At 43.6% G+C, this 17,791-nt stretch overlaps 2 protein-coding genes across 2 annotated transcripts in view; both read left to right on the forward strand.

Annotated features, from left to right (window-relative positions):
• LOC142583152 (putative zinc finger protein C09F5.3) overlaps nt 1-4,753 on the forward strand; it is a 57,273-nt gene extending 52,520 nt beyond the window's left edge. The window contains exon 3 of the mRNA XM_075693500.1: nt 753-4,753. Coding sequence (XP_075549615.1) covers nt 753-1,373 — 621 coding nt within the window. The 3' untranslated portion in view covers nt 1,374-4,753. The remainder of the gene's footprint in view (nt 1-752) is intronic.
• An 11,089-nt stretch (nt 4,754-15,842) lies between these two features.
• On the forward strand, nt 15,843-17,425 carry LOC142581038 (kinesin-like protein KIF18A). Its single transcript, XM_075691189.1, has one exon. It carries the CDS (start codon nt 15,843-15,845, stop codon nt 17,133-17,135), a length of 1,293 nt encoding a protein of 430 aa, XP_075547304.1. The 3' UTR covers nt 17,136-17,425.
• Nucleotides 17,426-17,791: the final 366 nt, after the last annotated feature.

Below are 17,791 nucleotides of genomic sequence, written 5' to 3' on the forward strand. Positions count from 1 at the left end.
GGTCAAGTTGAGACTTGGTATTCTTAATCAAAATTTGAGACTGTCCTGCTGAAGTTGGGATAGTTGGCTGACGTGTGCCACCTTTAAATGTTTTCTGCACTTCTGTGTTTTCTGGAAGCACACCTTCCATAGAGAACCTGGCTTGTAGATTCAGGTGGTTTCTTTGTATATAATCAGTCATTTGACAGGTGAATCTTTGTGAAGGTTGCTTTCTAGAGGGAGATAAGCTTGGAATTGACTTTCACATTATAATCTTCAAGCTGACTTGAAGCACAAATAATTAAATGGAAGTGGGTGTCCCTTTACTCAGATTTAGTTACACTTTAAAAAACTGTTGTTCATTGAATTTGTTCTCCTGATGTTTTCTGTGCTATTGATTTGCAAAATTAACCTTCCTACTGCTGCTGTAGTTTTCTTGAGTTCCTCATTAATGAAATTTGAGCTCTATCAGTATAGAAGTCATTTTTGTATGTTTTAAGAGGGGTACTACTGTTCTGCTCTTTTCCCTTTTCCTGTTGATCAGACTCTCTAAGCATTGTTGATTTTCACAAACAGGTTTCTGAATGTAATGAAGTATGCAATGAAACAAAAAACTGGTTGTTCAATTGGTGTGCACAGCTGCTGCACAGAGTACCTGTGAGTGAAATTGATTTAGCTGTTTTTCATTATGCAAACAGTCGTTGTTGACTGCTGAATTAACTGCACAGGAACAGAACTGCTGCACTCTGTGTAACAACAGTTCTTCACTGCAGGTACATCAGCGCTCGGTGCACAAGAAGCGCAAAAGGCTGCAGTCACCTAGCCTTCAAAGCCACAGCACTGACCATCGGTGCCCACATTGCCAACAGCAGTTTCAGTGTGCCAGTGGCCTGCAGGCGCACAAAGTTTACAAGCATGACTATGTGGACTCTCCCAGTAAGAGCAAATTGCCCTGCCCGTTATGCGGAAGGATGTGCAGCTCTGAGGTCGCCATGTCCGTGCACTTGCGGATCCACCTCAACAAGCACTCATATGTGTGTGAGCTCTGTGACAAGAAGTTCACTAGCTTTGGGGCAGCCAAAGCACACAGCGCACGCCACCTGACAATGCATAACTTTGAGTGCAGTCAGTGTGGCAAGCAGTTCTTCCAGCGAAGCAAACTGGATGAACACATCCAGTTGGCACACTCTGTGTCACTCGGAACAGAACTGTCTGTTACTCCCAATGCTGGTCAGCTGGAAGTGATAGAGGAGGAAGCAGTAGTAGAGATGTTGGACCACTCTGCTAGTGATGCTCATAGTTCAATGCCACAGCCTGTCGCTGTAGAGCCAGTGGGGCATTTTAAATGCCATGAAAATTTGCATGCAAGCCTTGCTGTGCACACTCCACAATGAGACACACAACTTCCATGATAAAGGCATTGCCATGTGATAGTTCCGGGGCAAAGGCACATGACCAAGTATGGAAGGTGCTTTCTTGTGGTAGTTTATATAAGTTTGTTGATAGCTATCAGAGCTATGTTGTTTGGAAATCCGCAATGCCATCCTTAAATTAGCACAATTAACTGGCGTAGCTGTGTACTTGGAACCATAGACATTCCAAGTACCCATTGTTTAGTCCAACCAATGCACAAAAAGCACAGCATCAGGTAATGCAGAGTAACTTTGTCTGCAAAGAAGATGGTTATTCTATGCAAACTCAATTCTAAATTCAGGATACTCTGTCTTAAACTGAAGGCTTTCTTAGGTGTGGGACAAGTTGTGCTTGAGTGCGTAAGATTTACTGCAACGCATGTGCACATGAAGCTGTTTAAATTTTAGCATACAGAGTGTCCCAGCTGTAAATTAGTTGGGACACTCTGTATAACACACATACAAAAAAGAGGACTAAAGGCAAGTAAATTTCAGCTATTGCTGCTTTGTGCTTTCTTTTTCTTCCTTTTTTTTTGTTGCAACAGAAACACTGTTAGTAATTAGGCAGTGAAATGTAGAGCTCCTGAACATGACTCACATTCTTTCGTTTAAGTATTTTTTAGCCAGTGAGGGTATATATTTTGATTAAAATGATGAGCTCAATACTTTGTTGCATCATGTGAGGGCATGTGCAGAAATAGCAGCAGCTATGGTGTTAATTGTGTGGTGTGAGAAAATGTTAATGTTTTATAATTATATTGTGTTTTATTTTGGTTGTTATTTGTGCTTTTTCTCTCCTCTGAAATGTCATACTTCCATTCTGGTACTGCTTGTATCAAGTGTCAGTCAGTTTGGAGCCTTTGAGATTGCATAATTTGCAGATGGAGACTGTAGAACAACAAATTTTGCTTTTTATCTGCTGACGCTTTCATATTTGTATGACAACAAATCTGAGATGACCTTCTAAAGGATTGCACTTTATTGCAGTTGACCTAAATGTCACCTGTAATATCATAGAAGTGCAACATCATAAGCTTGCACAGAATCATTGCAATGTGTCGCTACTGAAAGTTGTGATTGCTGTAGCATGATTTCAGCTGCTTCAACCAAAGAACATATGTATTGTACCACATGTTGGGAGATTGCATGCACCTATAATAATTGATGACGTACACAGTGCTATGAGGAATGATGTGCACTTGTAATTTTGATGTGCCTGCTCCTGCAATGTGACCTTTGACAAGTTCATATATTATACATTTGCTGCAGAGAGATACAAGGGTCTTGTTGGTGCTTGAAGCTGAGCATGCAGGTCACAAAGTTCAGAGCATGAAAAAATTTAGCAGCATGTTTTTGGCGAATTTTGAACAAACAGAGCGCTTTATACTTGAAGAAGTATGTGATAGGCATGGTGCAGCATGTGTACTGCCTGGATTTTATGTTGAATTTGCTGCTTTAAACAATGAACTGTGGCAGATAGCACAATTCCACATATTCAGCGAGCTTGCCTGAAGCGGCAGATGCTAACATGACAAATCACCCTGCACATTTGGCAAATTAACCAAATTACATAACACTGTCATTGATTTGGGGAACAGAGTGCAGTTGCATAATTGAGTATGGTAACGCAAGTTCAGAAATATCCATCCCCAAGGCACGCCATGAAATATATTGGCAGTGCACATTGATTTCCGCCGAAGGTAGGCTAGAAAGATTCTTTTGGGACACGTTTCAAGATGCATTATGGGGCATATCTATCAAATGTGCTAGCCATAGAACTCCATACAATAACTAGAGGGAACTGTGGCACTAATGTCTACGGGGGCTGCAAGCAGGGCAGTTAAGCCAGCATAGGAATGATGGGTAGTATGTCGATTTGCCTAAACTTCATCCTTCTAGCTTTAAATGATTTCGCGACTGTGCCAATTGATCAATTTTAAGAACGCTTTACTAAAATTGTCTGACGGCAGGATTCAAACACACGACCTCTAACACAGAAGCAAGATATTGAAACCATTACGCTACAGCCGCATGGAAAAGCGTAACCACAACAATGAGCAGCGATTATGCATGCTTGCAGAGTTTTACTACCTTCTGCATTAAAGAAAGCATAAATTGCTTTGAAATTTAGTCCAATTGAGGCCTAGATAAAGCATAATAAACTAAGCTAAAAGAATGCCTGAAGCCCCAGACACAAAGATCAGACAAATCCATGTATTACCCATCATTCCCATGGTAGCTGAACAATCGCAGTGCCAAAGTGCCCTCTAGTAATTGTAGGAAACTATATGGTGCTAGCCACAGAGTTCAGTAAGTTGTGTCACAAAGCAGTTAAGTTAGTTTAACTTTCTTATAGCTGGCGCAGCATGTTCTTAGTCACTGTTGTGCCATTAAACCCACATTAACTAACTTTCTTAAAGCTAATTGCACATTAATTGTGATTTGTTATGCAAGTAAATGTCTACCTCTTTGAGCATTCCAGCTCTGTATACGAAACTGCATTATTTGCCAGAGAAAATTTTTGAAAAATGCATTTATGTTTTAACAGAAAAAGGTGGTATGGTGAATAATGAAACAAGCGAAAGCCAGTAGTTGTGTCACTTTTTTGATAGCACAAACAAATACCTATGCGTTTTGCACATTTTACTGTACCTTTACAGTAGCAGTATTTATATTGGTATCTGTTCACTCCATTGACAGTACCTTGGGCTTGTTCAAGCAATAGTGGTTGATTATAGCCTCAAGATTAGTATGTGGATAAAGGTGGGCTAGCAGAGTGCTGCTGGAATTTTGTTGTGAGCATAAAAGGTTTAGGCCATATGAGAACAGAGAATTGTGTTCATTAATGTGACTTCTCTTGTTTTATCTACAGTCTTGGTATGAATGTGACTTGCATAGCAAGCAGTTTGTAACTTGTTCAGCTAAGCTAATATGGCATGCAGCTACAAATGCAATTAAGCACACAGTCCAAAGCACAGTGTTGTGTTGTCTAAGCAATTGTGTCAATGCGTCGTGGTTTGAAGGTGGCTCAGGCGAGTCACAGACATAGTGATCGTAACAGTAAGCACAAAGCGTTGATTATGATGCAAGAATGCAGCATGAAAAAGTCATTGAGTGAATTTAGTGAATGTTCTACTGCTGCAGATTACAGAGCTGTGTGTTGAATAATTCTAGAGAAGGCAGCAGGATTTGAGTGCTATTCAAGCCACACAATTTATTCCAAAGTTTTGCAGTTCCATTTTGTTCTGATGTCACTTGCGTTACCTCTAGCATGAGGGAGACTTGCAAGAAGCAAGTTGATTGTATTGTTATGAAGACAATAACTTATGATGCCTCAATAAAGTTTTATATTCTTTACTGAATATTATCGGGTGAATTTTTTAAAGAGTTCAAATCATGACTGCTTGTGCAAAATAAAGGCAGTTTCTGTAACTCATATAAATTGTAATGCAAAGTTTTGTCTATGTTGTGTCTGTCTGGGAGAACTAAACATAATGAATGGGGCAGTGGTTAGCAGGAATGAATTTACCAGGAGCAAATTAAAGAAATTTGTCCATGTAGCTTTGCTTGAAATCGGTGGTTCGACCATAATTCGTCTGGTCGGGAGGAGCCATAATGAAAAGGAAACCAGAGAAACGCCAACCAAAAATGAGAAGGTCTAAACTTCAAGACGTTTTGGCTTACCCAAAGCTACAAGGCTTCCTTGTACCTTTGCTTGGCTTGCCAAAGTTGCGAGACCTGTTATACAGAGGTTCAGTTGTGGAGTCTGCATGCTTGTAACTGTGCATACATGTATGTGTTCTTTTGGAGAGGATTGCGCTGCAGGTTTATAAATAGGTTTTAGCCACAGTGGCATTTTTTATTCACTAACATTCTCTTATGTCTCTTAAAAAATCTTTATTATCCAGCTACACATAAAGTGTACTGCTTTGCAGCTGCACATGTCCTTAGTAGATGGAGTCTTTGGATGCTCTGGAGTTTTACTTGGGTTCAGGTTAATGTATACTTGAGCCTGGGGCACAATGCCTGTGGGCATTGCTCTGTTTATTATTTATTTATTAGTATTACCCTCAGGACCAGAGGCATTACAGAGGGGAGTGGAACATATGGGAAAAAAAGACACCATACAGGTTTTTGTTCTGTTAATACAATGTTAGCTGAAAAGATGAGGTAAAAGCAGGAAGCAACAAAAATTCAAGCAATTGACCGATAACAAATATAATTACATACTTGGTTAGTTACATTGAAATACACTTGTGTTTAAAACATTATGAAACTGGGAATAGTGAGCAGTGGACGTAATTGATCCCGGAAGGTGGTTCCAGTCCTGTGAGGTGCGGGGTACAAATGATTGATAACATGTTTGCGTTAAGCACAACATTATTCCCACCTTTTGTGCATGATCGAAACGAGAGGAAATGTATGATGGAGGAAGAATAAAGTCGTTGTGCAGGGCAGGACTGTAATATATTTTGTGGAAGAGACATAGGCGGAGAAAACCTGTGGCAACAGGCGAGGGACGCAAGCTGTAGAGACTCTTTCATTAAAGTGATACTGGCAGTACGACTGTAGTTTCCTAGAATAAAGTGGACAGGGTTATTTTGGACAAGCTCGAGGGCAGAGGTTAATATGGCAATGCTTGGGTCCCAGATTGAAGAGGCATATTCGAGTTTACTTCGGACTAAAGATTTGTAAAGGAGGAGTTTTAAAGAAACAGGAGTAGATGAAAAATTGCACCGGGGGTAACCTAACGAGCGGTTTACATTGCTAATGAAGAGACCAAGAAAGAGAGGAAGTTATGTGGACACCTAAGTACCAATAGGATGTTACAAATTTGACAGCAGAATTCTCGAGGAAGTAGGAAGTGGGGCAAGAAGTTGGTACGGGAGATACGTAATACCTTACATTTCATTGTGTTGAGTTCCATCAGCCAGACTTTACACCAGTTAGATACACAGTTCATATTGTTTTGAAGGATCGTAGCATCATTTTGGTCAATAATTTCTCGGGAGACTACGGAATCGTCGGCGAATAAGTGAATGTTAGAGGTCACACATTGCGTCAAGTCATTAATATAAATGAGAAACAGGAGAGGGCCGAGCACTGAACCTTGGGGCACGCCAGAATGAACTGGCCTCAACAGGGAATTATAAGTGTTAGCAGACACGAATTGTGAGCGTCCGGTTAGAAAATATCCGATCGACAAGACAAGTTGCCTATCAATGTTCAATTTGCTTAATTTAAAGAAAAATGAACTGTGGCACAGTTTTTCAAAAGCTTTTGTGAAATCTAGGAAGACACAATCAGCTATAGAATAACGATAAAGAATTGTATGTAGTTTGTGTGTAAAGGAAGCTAACTGTGTTTCGCAGGAAAGAGATCGGCGGAAACCATGTTGAGCCTTCGAAAAGAACGAGTTAGCATCAAAGAAATTAACAATGTTTGTGTAAAGGACATGTTCGAGGATTTTACACGGAATACTAGTTAGTGAAATCAGGTGGTAGTTTAGGGGTGAATTTTTACTTCCAGATTTATTAACTGGAACCACCTTTCCGACTTTCCAGTCGGATGGCAGTGTGGATTCATCAATTGATTGTTGCAATATTTTGGACAACATAATACTAGAATATATTTTTGTACTTTTTAAGAATTTAGCATTGATAAGGTCAATTCCTGGGCTTGAGGACACTTTCAATGATTCGATAATTTTTTCGATGCCAAGGGGTTGATTAATTACTGGATCCATTGTTAGAGAATCAAAACACTGCACGTTGGCAAGTGTTTTAGATGAGGTTGTAACAAAATTACGGCAAAATACATCATTTAATACCACAGAGCAGTTGGCAACTGGAATTGCATCACCAGAAGAGTCAAGTAACGTGATTTCGCTATTACGGTCAGGGTGAATGGTTTGCCAAAACATTTTTGGATCATGACTGAGCATAGTTGGCAGAGTATTTTGTAGGAAATTATTACGAGAACATTTCAGTGTGGAGACATAAGCATTATTCGCTTTCACATATGCATCCCACCACTGCTCAGAGGGAGAATGCTTGGCAGAGTGATAGAGCCAAGTACTAATAGAAGACGGATAGGATACTGCTACGGTGAGCACTTTGTATTCTCACTAGGAGGCACTTTGTACCTGGTGTACAAAGTACCTCCTCACCAACAATCTGTCCCTGTATCTGGTTATTTGTTTCTGGCCCCCTGGAAGTAGAAAAATGTGGGTCTCCTCTTCAAGGTTTGGGCTTCATACCAGGCCTAGGAGAGTGTTGTGAAATAGTCTATATTGCTCTTTGTAAATGAATATGCAAATAAGCTGAAGATTATTTTCTTTTAGCTTTATTATCTAAAGAAAATAATTTTAATGCTGACTATAGTTATTTGAGAACATGAACACACATGGCCAAAACTGCTGCAAATTGCAATAAAGTGTAGATACCTGCATTCTACACATCCTTGTGCATGTGCATTCAAAATTTGGCTGAGATTGAGCCACATGAAGTACAAGAGTTTCTCTGCACAAGCAGTAAAAATAGTATAAGATTGAAAAGAACGGGAAGTTATAATTAATTCTGAACTCCGTTGAGTGAAGCTAATCACAGCAACTAACACGAATGGACACAACAGGACGAGAAAGCGTTGTCCACTAAGTTGGTAGTTTGTGCTTTATTGTCTTGCCATGGCTTGGTTGTTTATAATTTCTCCTCCTACCGGCTGTGGTGGCATAGTGGCTTTGGCATTACACTGCCACAACCAAGAGCGTGGGATCAAAGTCCGGCCACGACAGCCGTATTTCGATGGGGGCAAAATGCAAAAATTCCCTTTTGCCATGTATTGTGTGCACATTTTTTTTTTCTTGTCCTGCTCGTTGTGTTTGTTTGTGTTAGTTGCTGGTGATCAGTTTCATTGAGTGCATTGGACATGCGCACATTGTCATCCTGTTTGTTGTGTATTTTCTGTTAGTTGCTGTGATTAGTTTCAACCAACCCAATTCAGAATGAATGACCAACTAGCCCAGTTGTTTGCTTTACTCAACATTATGTTTCTAACACACTTGTTACTATTGCAGATGGTCAAGTTGCATGATATTTGACTTCGTCATAGTGTCCAAGGAAATTCAACCAATAGCCGTCTAGCTTATTGTTGTGTAGGAAAAAGTGACAGGGCTTTGTGGACACTGAAGGAAAGAGCAGGCAACTTTTTTAGTTAAAACTGTTGACTGCCTGCTACACCTAGAGGAATATTTGACTGGGATATTCATGATAGGATTGTCTGGCAACTAAGCAGGCTTCCTTACCACATTCAGAAAGAGTTACTGGGCCATTAAAGACAATAAAGTGAACGTGAATTTTGGATTTATGTCGTCACATTGTAGAGATCACTAATGCACCATTCTACTGGATTATACATTCCTTATTTGTTTATCATATGCAGAAAGATGGGGACACAGCGTGCGATTACAATGACATCGGCATGAACTGCTGCAAGTCCTGAGTCAATAACACTCATGATTGGAATACTGTACCATCATATTTTTGTTGAGCACCTCGAAATAGAGTGCATTAATGTTTCATCCATGTACCGGGTGTTTCTTTAGGTCTAAAATTTTTTTAATTGCCTGTGACAGATAACACAATTCTAACACTTGATCTAAATTACTCGATGAGGCAGCCATTAGTTCTATGAGAAATCAAAATGCTTCACTAAATTATGTCAATTAGCTTTTTAATAATTACTTTAGAGCACATATTTAAATCTACGAATTATAGCCAGTGAGTTTGCAAGGCGTATCCACTTAGAAGAAATTCTCATGACTGCACAGGTTTCGAGATGTTAATTTTCTAAATGTCTTGACGAAATGCATTGGCATTATTCCAGTTACTTCTTTCAAGAAAACACTGTTTTGTGCATTGAAACACAAAACTAACTGGAACAACAGTGCATTTTGTTGGGCAATTTGAAAATTAAGGTCTCAAAACGGAATATTAATTCTGATACTGTATGCTTGAAATTGAGAATTTCGGTATATTCAAGTTAATTATGTTGAGGTATAACTGTACATGTCAAACACAAGCACAACATTCATGTGAGGAATACAATAAAATCAAGTCGCACAGCATTATTTCCTCAATGGCATGACAGCTGAAGGTGTCTAAGCGCCGTGTCTATGAGGAGGGGGTACTGACACAAGCATACTTTAAATGTAAAATTTTTTTAAAGCGAAGCTTTCTTTGCCTCTTCCTACGACTTTTGTGCTGCTGTTGGTGCTGTTTCCGCGCACACCGCGTTGGGGGTTCAGAGCGTGTATATACCTGGCAGGAGTGTGGCAGAGAGGAAAATCGATGCAAGAAACTTGTGTGGACCTTTCCGTCACGCGGCATGTGCACAATGCCCTCTGGAGCTCCCTGGGTGTCGCCACAGCCTCTTGACAGCTGTAATTACCATGACCCCTCTCAAAAGCAGTAGTAATTCCAGCGACGTACTTAGGCGACGTCAACGACATTTCGGTATAATGGGGCCACAATGTCCTCTGACGTGCCCTAGGGGATGCAACAGTGCCATCTGAACACCGAAAAAGCATTGCAGGAGCTGCGGCTCTTGCCTTCGTGCTCACGCGCAACAGCAGTGATAATCCAGAGAGGAGGTAGGGATAATGCTAGAGAGGGAGTACAGAGAGAGGAGGTAGGGGGAATGGGTAGAACCGGATACCGTGCCGATGCAGTCAGGAAACAGGTGATTAACCTTACCCATCTTGGCATGTGTGCAGCACACCTAACATGATACGGGAGAAAGAAAATGCATCATCAGAAAGCATCGCTCATTAGGGCTCTCTTCAGTAAAGGAATGAACGATTGAGTGACACGTGTCTCTGTGTTCTACATGGACAAACACAAGTGGTGCAGGCAAGGTACACTAGGCCGGCCTGGACGCGCGTGCTTTCATATGGCCTGTGCAAGAGGCGCCACTACTACCGACCACCGCAACTCTCCAGAGGCGCTGCAAGCCAACCCTTTCTAGGGTGCCTCGATGCACAAAGGGGAGCGCACGCATTGAAGCACCCTAACCCTCTCCGCTTAAGGGGAACTGCAGAAATGTTTGCTCGAGCATGGCCGGTCATGATGCGCGCTGGTTCGGATACCTTGCACTGCACAGGTTTCTGAACAGCTGTTCCCAGCGTTAAACATGAACTTGCCAACTGTAGATGGAACCCAATACATTGAGGTTGGCATGCAGAAGTGATGACGCATAGCATTAGTGTGCACGGATGATCATTCGTGACTGCCAGATGTAACGGTAAAGCAAGATACTTCAGTAAGAAACCAAGGTTAGAAAATATTTCATCTTAAAGGCAAGCACAATCTTTGATGGTACTTGAAAATACATTATAACAGCAAAAGCATTTGTCACTGGAAAACATTCAAATGTATCTGCTCAATCTGTTCTCATTGCACGAAACACACTAATAAGATGCTTTTCTCTTTGAAGCTCCGACAACGTTGCACATACCTAAAGGAACTGAAAGCAGTAGTAGGCACTGCTTGTAATAAACTATACAACATTCTCGTGCGATTCGCGGTGCTCAGGTGTGGCGTTTATTGCCTGAAATGCTTTCGTGTTGGTTTGTGGGAGAGGGCTTATCAGAGGGCTTGTCATTTTGGTCTGTTAATTTCTTTGTGAAGTTGAAAAGAAAAATTAAGAGAAACTTCTCGGAGATTGGATGTGTTAAGCATTTGGCGTAACTCCTGTCAACACCTTCCAGGCAGCACAGGAGGGGTGAATCTTCCAGGTGCGGCTCAATGATTAGCATCAAGGCTCCAAGAACCTTCGCTCGCGGGGGTTCTTTGACTGCCTTTTCAAAAAACGTTGAAAATTTTCCAGGAGAACAAGAAACTCTGGCCTAGGATAGGGAAGTTTGCCTTGCTCTTACGCACGCAGAAGTTTGTACAAAGGACTGCTAGTCTTATTCGTTGTCACAAGCATGACGTAAGCATCACATCCAAGATCACTGATAAGCTTGGCAATATACCCACCTACATACACTAAGCCTGAGTAAGCAAAAGATGGAGCTGGAGAGCCAGGGGATGTGCTCCCAGAGCTTTCAGTTCCTGAACTAAATCTTGAGAAACAGAGGTTGCCGTTTCTTCGGCATATTTGCATATTTTAGACGCAGCTACAATGAACTGAAATTTTAAAGTTGACGGTGCCTCGTATATTTGCCTTTTGATGAAAGTGGTCTAGCTGGACAATGGACAAGATCCTTTTTTCACAGTCGGCTTTCGTTAATTCGACCTTGTTGGGACCTGCGAAATCGACCGAACATCATCCAGTGGTTGAAAATAAAAGGCGAAAAATATGCTGAAACACTTATTGCCACGTTTTTTTTACTCTATTTACCCGATCCCATCCGCCTGCAAATCTCATGCACACCTAGTTTTGCTTTTTCTTTTCTTTTTGTAGGCGCTTGACCGGTGACGGTGACCGTAAGGGATGAAGGGAGGGGGGCTGGGCAGGCCGCATACTAACACAGAAATTTCGCCAGAAAGAAGAAAACAGACAACACGAGTTTGTTAATTGCCACTAGCTTAGCATGTGAAATAACTTGCATTATGAATGCACTTTTGTAGTCAAAGTCAAAGTGCCGTGTCATCATCGCTATCCTGTTGTAGTGTAACACGTGATATTAAGAGAGCAGGCACGGGGCTGGTAAACCCTCGCATGCTACCGAATGACATTAAGTCTGTCGTATTCGAGACCCTCACAATGAATAAACTAGGGTTTGCGAGGGTCTATTAGCCGCGTGCCTGCTCTCCTAAGATCGCGTGTGATGTGATGCCATCAAGCAGAAACATGTGTTTCACATGCGCCCACCTTGGCTCTGAATGGTGCTGGCTAGGCTAGATCTAGTAAACATAAATACCCAAGTTAGTGGACGAACTTATAGCCATCGCCATAACACAATTGGTAGTGCAACTCACGTGTAATGCGGATGTTGTGGGTTTGGCTCCCACCGGCGACAAGTTATCTTTTCGTCCACTTTCATTTTCCCTTCATTGTTTTCTACATTTCAATTTAAATCACAGTTAATTTACCCGATACTTTCCTTGGCTTCATTGTCTGATGGCTTCATATGGTCATGATTAAAGGCGCTGACAACCAATTTTCATGGTACCCATTCTTTTTAGTGCAATGGAAAGGTTACTAGTCAGAGTGTTTAGTCATGAAGTGCTAATGTGGAAAACACCATGGAACATTTTTTATCTGAAGTTTTCGATCAGCAGTGAAGATGTAAAAGCATAGAAAGTTGTGCGAGTTGTGCGGTAACATATTCTTGGTTTGTAGCACAAAGTGAGGAACAGACTAGAAGATTTGAAGAACTAAAGAATAATAGTAGAAGGAGAAAGGGAGGATAGTGCTCGTCTTGTCTTCTTCTAGTCTGTGTGTTTGTCACTTCGTGCTACAAAGCAAGACTGTGAGGATGTACTAGCCGTTCACTAAAAGCATGCTGAAAACGGTGATAGGTGAGCGCAGTAGCGATTATACACTGGTATTAGTGGGAGGCAGACGACAAGTGTGGCCGTGCTGTAACAAAGTGTCCTTTTGTTTATCAAGTTGATGTTCCCGCAATTCATGTATTTCAATTTGTTAAATGATTTCTGTGATAATACCTACGTGTTTTCGTGCCTTCCTGTCCAACTGCTCTGGTACTTAACCAGTCAAAAGAAACCAATCGGATCGAAAGCGAAACTACGCATTTACACATGATACGGAGTTCAGCGTGTTGCAGTAGCCACGCGTGCGTTGTTTATTTCCGAAGCATAGAATAATGCGCGAGTGTCTAATAATATACCAACTGCAATTTTAAGCAATAATTATGATGTACTTAATAACAGTTGATTTGCAGTAATCTCAGAATACATCCGAAGTACCAAGATTCCACCGCCAGGTCTCGCCACTTACTGGTTTTTTATAAAACCCCTTAAACATCGTAAAGTAGCGCCACTCTTGTCCTCCGTCTTCACTCCTCCTCGTTTCTCCTCTCACGCTCCCTTCTCGACCGTGGCACCGCCTACACCGCCCGAGCGTAGGAACGGCGCCAACATGCACTCCTCGCCACTCCGTAGACGCTTCTCGAGCGAAAATGGCTCTGAAGAACGGCGCAAGGGCCCACGTGATGCTATTAGGCCAATAGCGACGCGGCGTCGTCCTCGGCCAGAGCGTGCGAGGAGGAGGCGGCATTCTTCAAAGCGTGGCGCTACATTACGAAGTTTAAGGGGCCTTAGTTTTTTATGCTTTCTATGCCAATTTAAAATTAGAATTACTGCTGAACTCGCAAACAGCGTGCTCGATTCTATCACTATGAATCATGGTCATTTCAGCAACAGAGACGTTCAAGTAATCACGGCGCCGGTCTTCGTCGTCTTCTTCAACGTTGTTGTGCCACACTGCGGGCCTATCATCGAGGCAAAGGGCGCTCCCCCCCCCCCTCTTCCTTCTTGTTCTTCTGAAGTGATTGCCCGTGTGCTGGGCTACAAACATGCACTGACAACCTTCAATGTTCTAAGAAACTGCCGACCGTTTTTCCTGAGTCGAACTGAGGAGTCCGGGGGCACAGAGTACCACGACAAATCCACTGACAGCCTTAAAAATTCCGCAGAACTGCTGTCCCCTGGCCGTGGAGATCGATGGTATGCAGCTTGGACTTCTCCTGCGACGAAAGAGGAAGGCGACGCGATTGACGTCAGCACCCGTCTCGCCTCGTTCCTGCCAAAGGCATTTAAGGCAGCACCGGCCCATTTTTAGAGAGAGACTCGCCACCAGCCGCCACATCGGTCTGGTGCGCTCTTCGGCACCACTATACTTGTAGGCGACGTGTATTACCTGCTATATGTACATATTGTATAAAGCTTTTCGTCCCCTCTTCGCCTGCTCAATGAGTCCGTCTCTCGTCCCCAACCCCGAGTCACAATAACGTGCCACAGAAACGCACAGGAGCGTGTGTGCTTCACTAAAAAATTGTTACAGAACTTTCGTAGCTCTGTTCTGACGCGTGTCGGCAGCATACACTCCGGCGGCTCGTAACAATGCAAGTTCAAAGCTCGCGCCTGTCTGCTCCGGCGAGCTGACTGGAGGCGCAAAGGTAGACGGGACACCAGCATGGCTGCATTTCGGCTTCAAAGACGTGACGTAAGGGCCTCTCCTGTTTTGTTTCCTCCATGCTGTCAAGAATGCTATGCCATGCTGATAACGCGCGTGCTGTTTGGGACCTGAAGTACAAGGCGCACAGCGTCTAACAAAGGAAAGACACGTAAGAAAGATTACGGTTATTGTTTAAGGACAAGATATGTGTTTCGATTTGTCGTGCAAGTCCGCCTCTCGGAAATTCCGGAAAACTTAGAAATGATCACCCCCGCGTACATATATTTCTGGCAATGTATGTATGTATGTATGTATGTATGTATGTATGTATGTATGTATGTATGTATGTATGTATGTATGTATGTATGTATGTATGTATGTATGTATGTATGTATGTATGTATGTATGTATGTATGTATGTATGTATGTATGCGTCAGCCTCTTTCACGACAACTTGGGCTAAAGGGTATGTGCCGCTTTTCATAATAATCATCGCATGAAACATATATCATCACCGATTGCCCATCCATCATAAGAGATTGCTAATCGCATTGAAGTCGCCAATCATCTCCAAAGGAATGATGCGCCGTCAATGTTTTGTAATATTTAAAGAAGCATGTGATAACCATTACTGCCATGTTTGCACTAAGTAGAGTGTTAAAAAAATGTTCATTTTGTGTCGGGAGTGCTGGGGTTTTGTTCAATTATTGATTATTTAAATAGGGGGTAACCTGAGCGCCGGACAGCGTTTCTTTGTGTTCAGGCACAGGTACGTATATATAATCGAAAAAGTGGTGGAAGTGGGCTGTGAGCACGCAGATTGCCTATACATGTAATGAAAAAAAAAATTAAGTCTGTTATTTCACATTTTTGTTCTCGTAAAATTGTAGAACGGCCAGCAATTTAACTACTTAATTGTTAACGTTTATACCTGTTGAGTTTACTCGCATTTTTTTCTGCACAAATGATTTTCTTTGCTATGAAACCCTTATATCCGAGCGTCAGCCGTGCTCTGTCTAGGAGTGGGCACTAACGTGACCCACGCAGTAGCAAACCATGCGGTCGTCGGCACCCTGAACCGCGCGGCGGTCTTGGGATGTCCTTCTGTAGTGCCACTGCTCCAACGGTGACCAGGAGGACGAAGTTAGCCGAGCACACGTGATAGAGAACATTCCCGCGCCCAACTGAACAATCGCCATCTTAGATCATCACGCCCGCGTCTTTGGTCAAGCCATATCCCTCAACATCGAGGCACTCTACCACGGAGGAATCTACACTGGTGCCGCCAAGCCTCAAGAGGCGTTCTATATGGGGACCGCACAGTCGTCAGCCCCGAAACGCCGCCGCTCGAACAAGGACCCACCGTCACCCTGGACACAGGCAGTGCGTGTGCGCCTACCGAGCGATCGTGACTCTGAAACCGCCAGCATCGTCTGCGTGGCCATCACGCCCGCGTCCGTGGTCAGGCTGACTCCCGCAACATCGAGGTACCCTACCATGGAGGAATCTACAATTGTGCCGCCAAACCGGCGTTCTAACGAGAACGCGCAGTCGTCAGCCCTGAAACGTCGCCAATCGAACAAAGACCCGTCGTCACCTTGGGCATGGGTAGACGTGGCAGTGCGTCTGCGTCTGCTGAGCGATCGTGGCTCTGAAACCACCAGCATCCTCCGCGTTGTGGACGACAGGTGCCATGTGTTAAACCCCAAGGCCGAGGCGGAGTCTTTCTATTTTCAAGAACAGCGGAGATGTGAGGATCTCGTCAAGCCCAACGAAGACCAAGGCTTCATGTTTGGTCAGTTCTTTGATGAAAAGAAATACAATGTGTATGCGTTTGACAGCACCAATAAGGACATGCTGGCGATGCGCTTTGAAGGGCGCAATTGCTCTGTGTACACGCGCATTTCGACGTGCGCTGGCAAAACTTTCGCAATGCTGGGCTCCGAAGAATGCCCCGGAGTGGTCTCCTTCACGGCCAGCCGGTTGCACCAGCGCGTGGACAAGTTCCGATCAGAGGGCCAGACATGCGATGTAGCAGTCGCCGATCTGGAAGTTTACAACAGGGTTGTTCTAGACCTGCTGTCCCTTGGCCCGGCCAAGACCATTGCCGTATTGAACCTCACCAAACACAAGGTGAAGGAGGATGGCACCCTCCTCGAACTGATCCTGAGAGGAAACACGAATCGAAAGCGGCATGTCACCGATGCGAATGCTGAATCTTCATGGTCGCACGCCATCTTCCAGATCTATATGGCCCTGACAGAGTATGTGACAATCACGAGCAAAGAAATTGGCGTCTCGTTGTATTCTAGTGACCTTGCCAGCTCGGAGGGCACAGCTGCGGTGAGTAGGAACACAAAGGATCAGATGCGCGAGGGTACCACGCTCAACCTGTCGCTCCTGGCCCTTGGTAACTGCGCCGACACCCGCTCGAAGAACGGGAGGCAGAAAGTGCTGTACCACGACTCCAAGCTGACACACATCCTCAAGGACTCGCTGGGTGCCTCGTGCAACACCCTCATGATTGGGACAGCGACGGCATTGAAGCTCAGCGCCACTGAAAGGTATAACGCCCAGGAGTATATGCTGAGTGGGCCATGAAGATCGAGCTTCAGGCCAAGAAGAATGTGCTCAATGTGAACGTGCGCATGTCCGTGCATGTAGAGCGCGTTCATCGAGGAGTACAAGCAGAAGGTGGAAGGCCTTCAGCGTAAGCTTGAGAAGGTGGAAATGTGGAAGGCGGTTGTCGAAGCTGAGGTGCGAGAGCTCGAAAACGGGTCTGGTAACCAAGAAGGCCTGCTGCAAGCTCAGGAGACAACTGGTGGTGACAGTTGTCCAACGAGATATAAGGACGCCCTGTGCACAACTCCCATCCTGTCGCCCATCACGGAGACGATCCCGTTCTCGGCATTTCGAGCACTTGAGCCCAACTCGGTGTGTGTCGCGTATTGATCTGCGCTGAACAACAGGCATGCAAGGCGGCATTTTCGACCCTCTCGGGACTTTGTGGGAGCGCACGAGTGCGTCTCTAGACAGCTCTTCGATAAAGCTAGCTATTTCATGGTTTCCTTGAATAATAATAGTTGATATATGAATAAATTATCTGAAAATTCGCATCACCGTCTTCGCGCCTGTCTATCACTTTAGCAACTTACGCTCAAATGATGAACTGTGTACTTTAAGTGCGACGGAAATGTTCAAGGCATAAAGAGCAGCAATACTTCTCGAGGGAAGCGTTGTTGCGCGCACTGCTGTGC

The sequence above is a fragment of the Dermacentor variabilis genome, chromosome 1, assembly GCF_050947875.1.
Source record: "Dermacentor variabilis isolate Ectoservices chromosome 1, ASM5094787v1, whole genome shotgun sequence".
Lineage (NCBI taxonomy): Eukaryota > Metazoa > Arthropoda > Arachnida > Ixodida > Ixodidae > Dermacentor > Dermacentor variabilis.

Bases quoted from the DNA above. Each gene is read 5' to 3' on its own strand.
- LOC142581038 (XM_075691189.1), top strand. From the start codon at position 15,843: ATGGGGACCGCACAGTCGTCAGCCCCGAAACGCCGCCGCTCGAACAAG.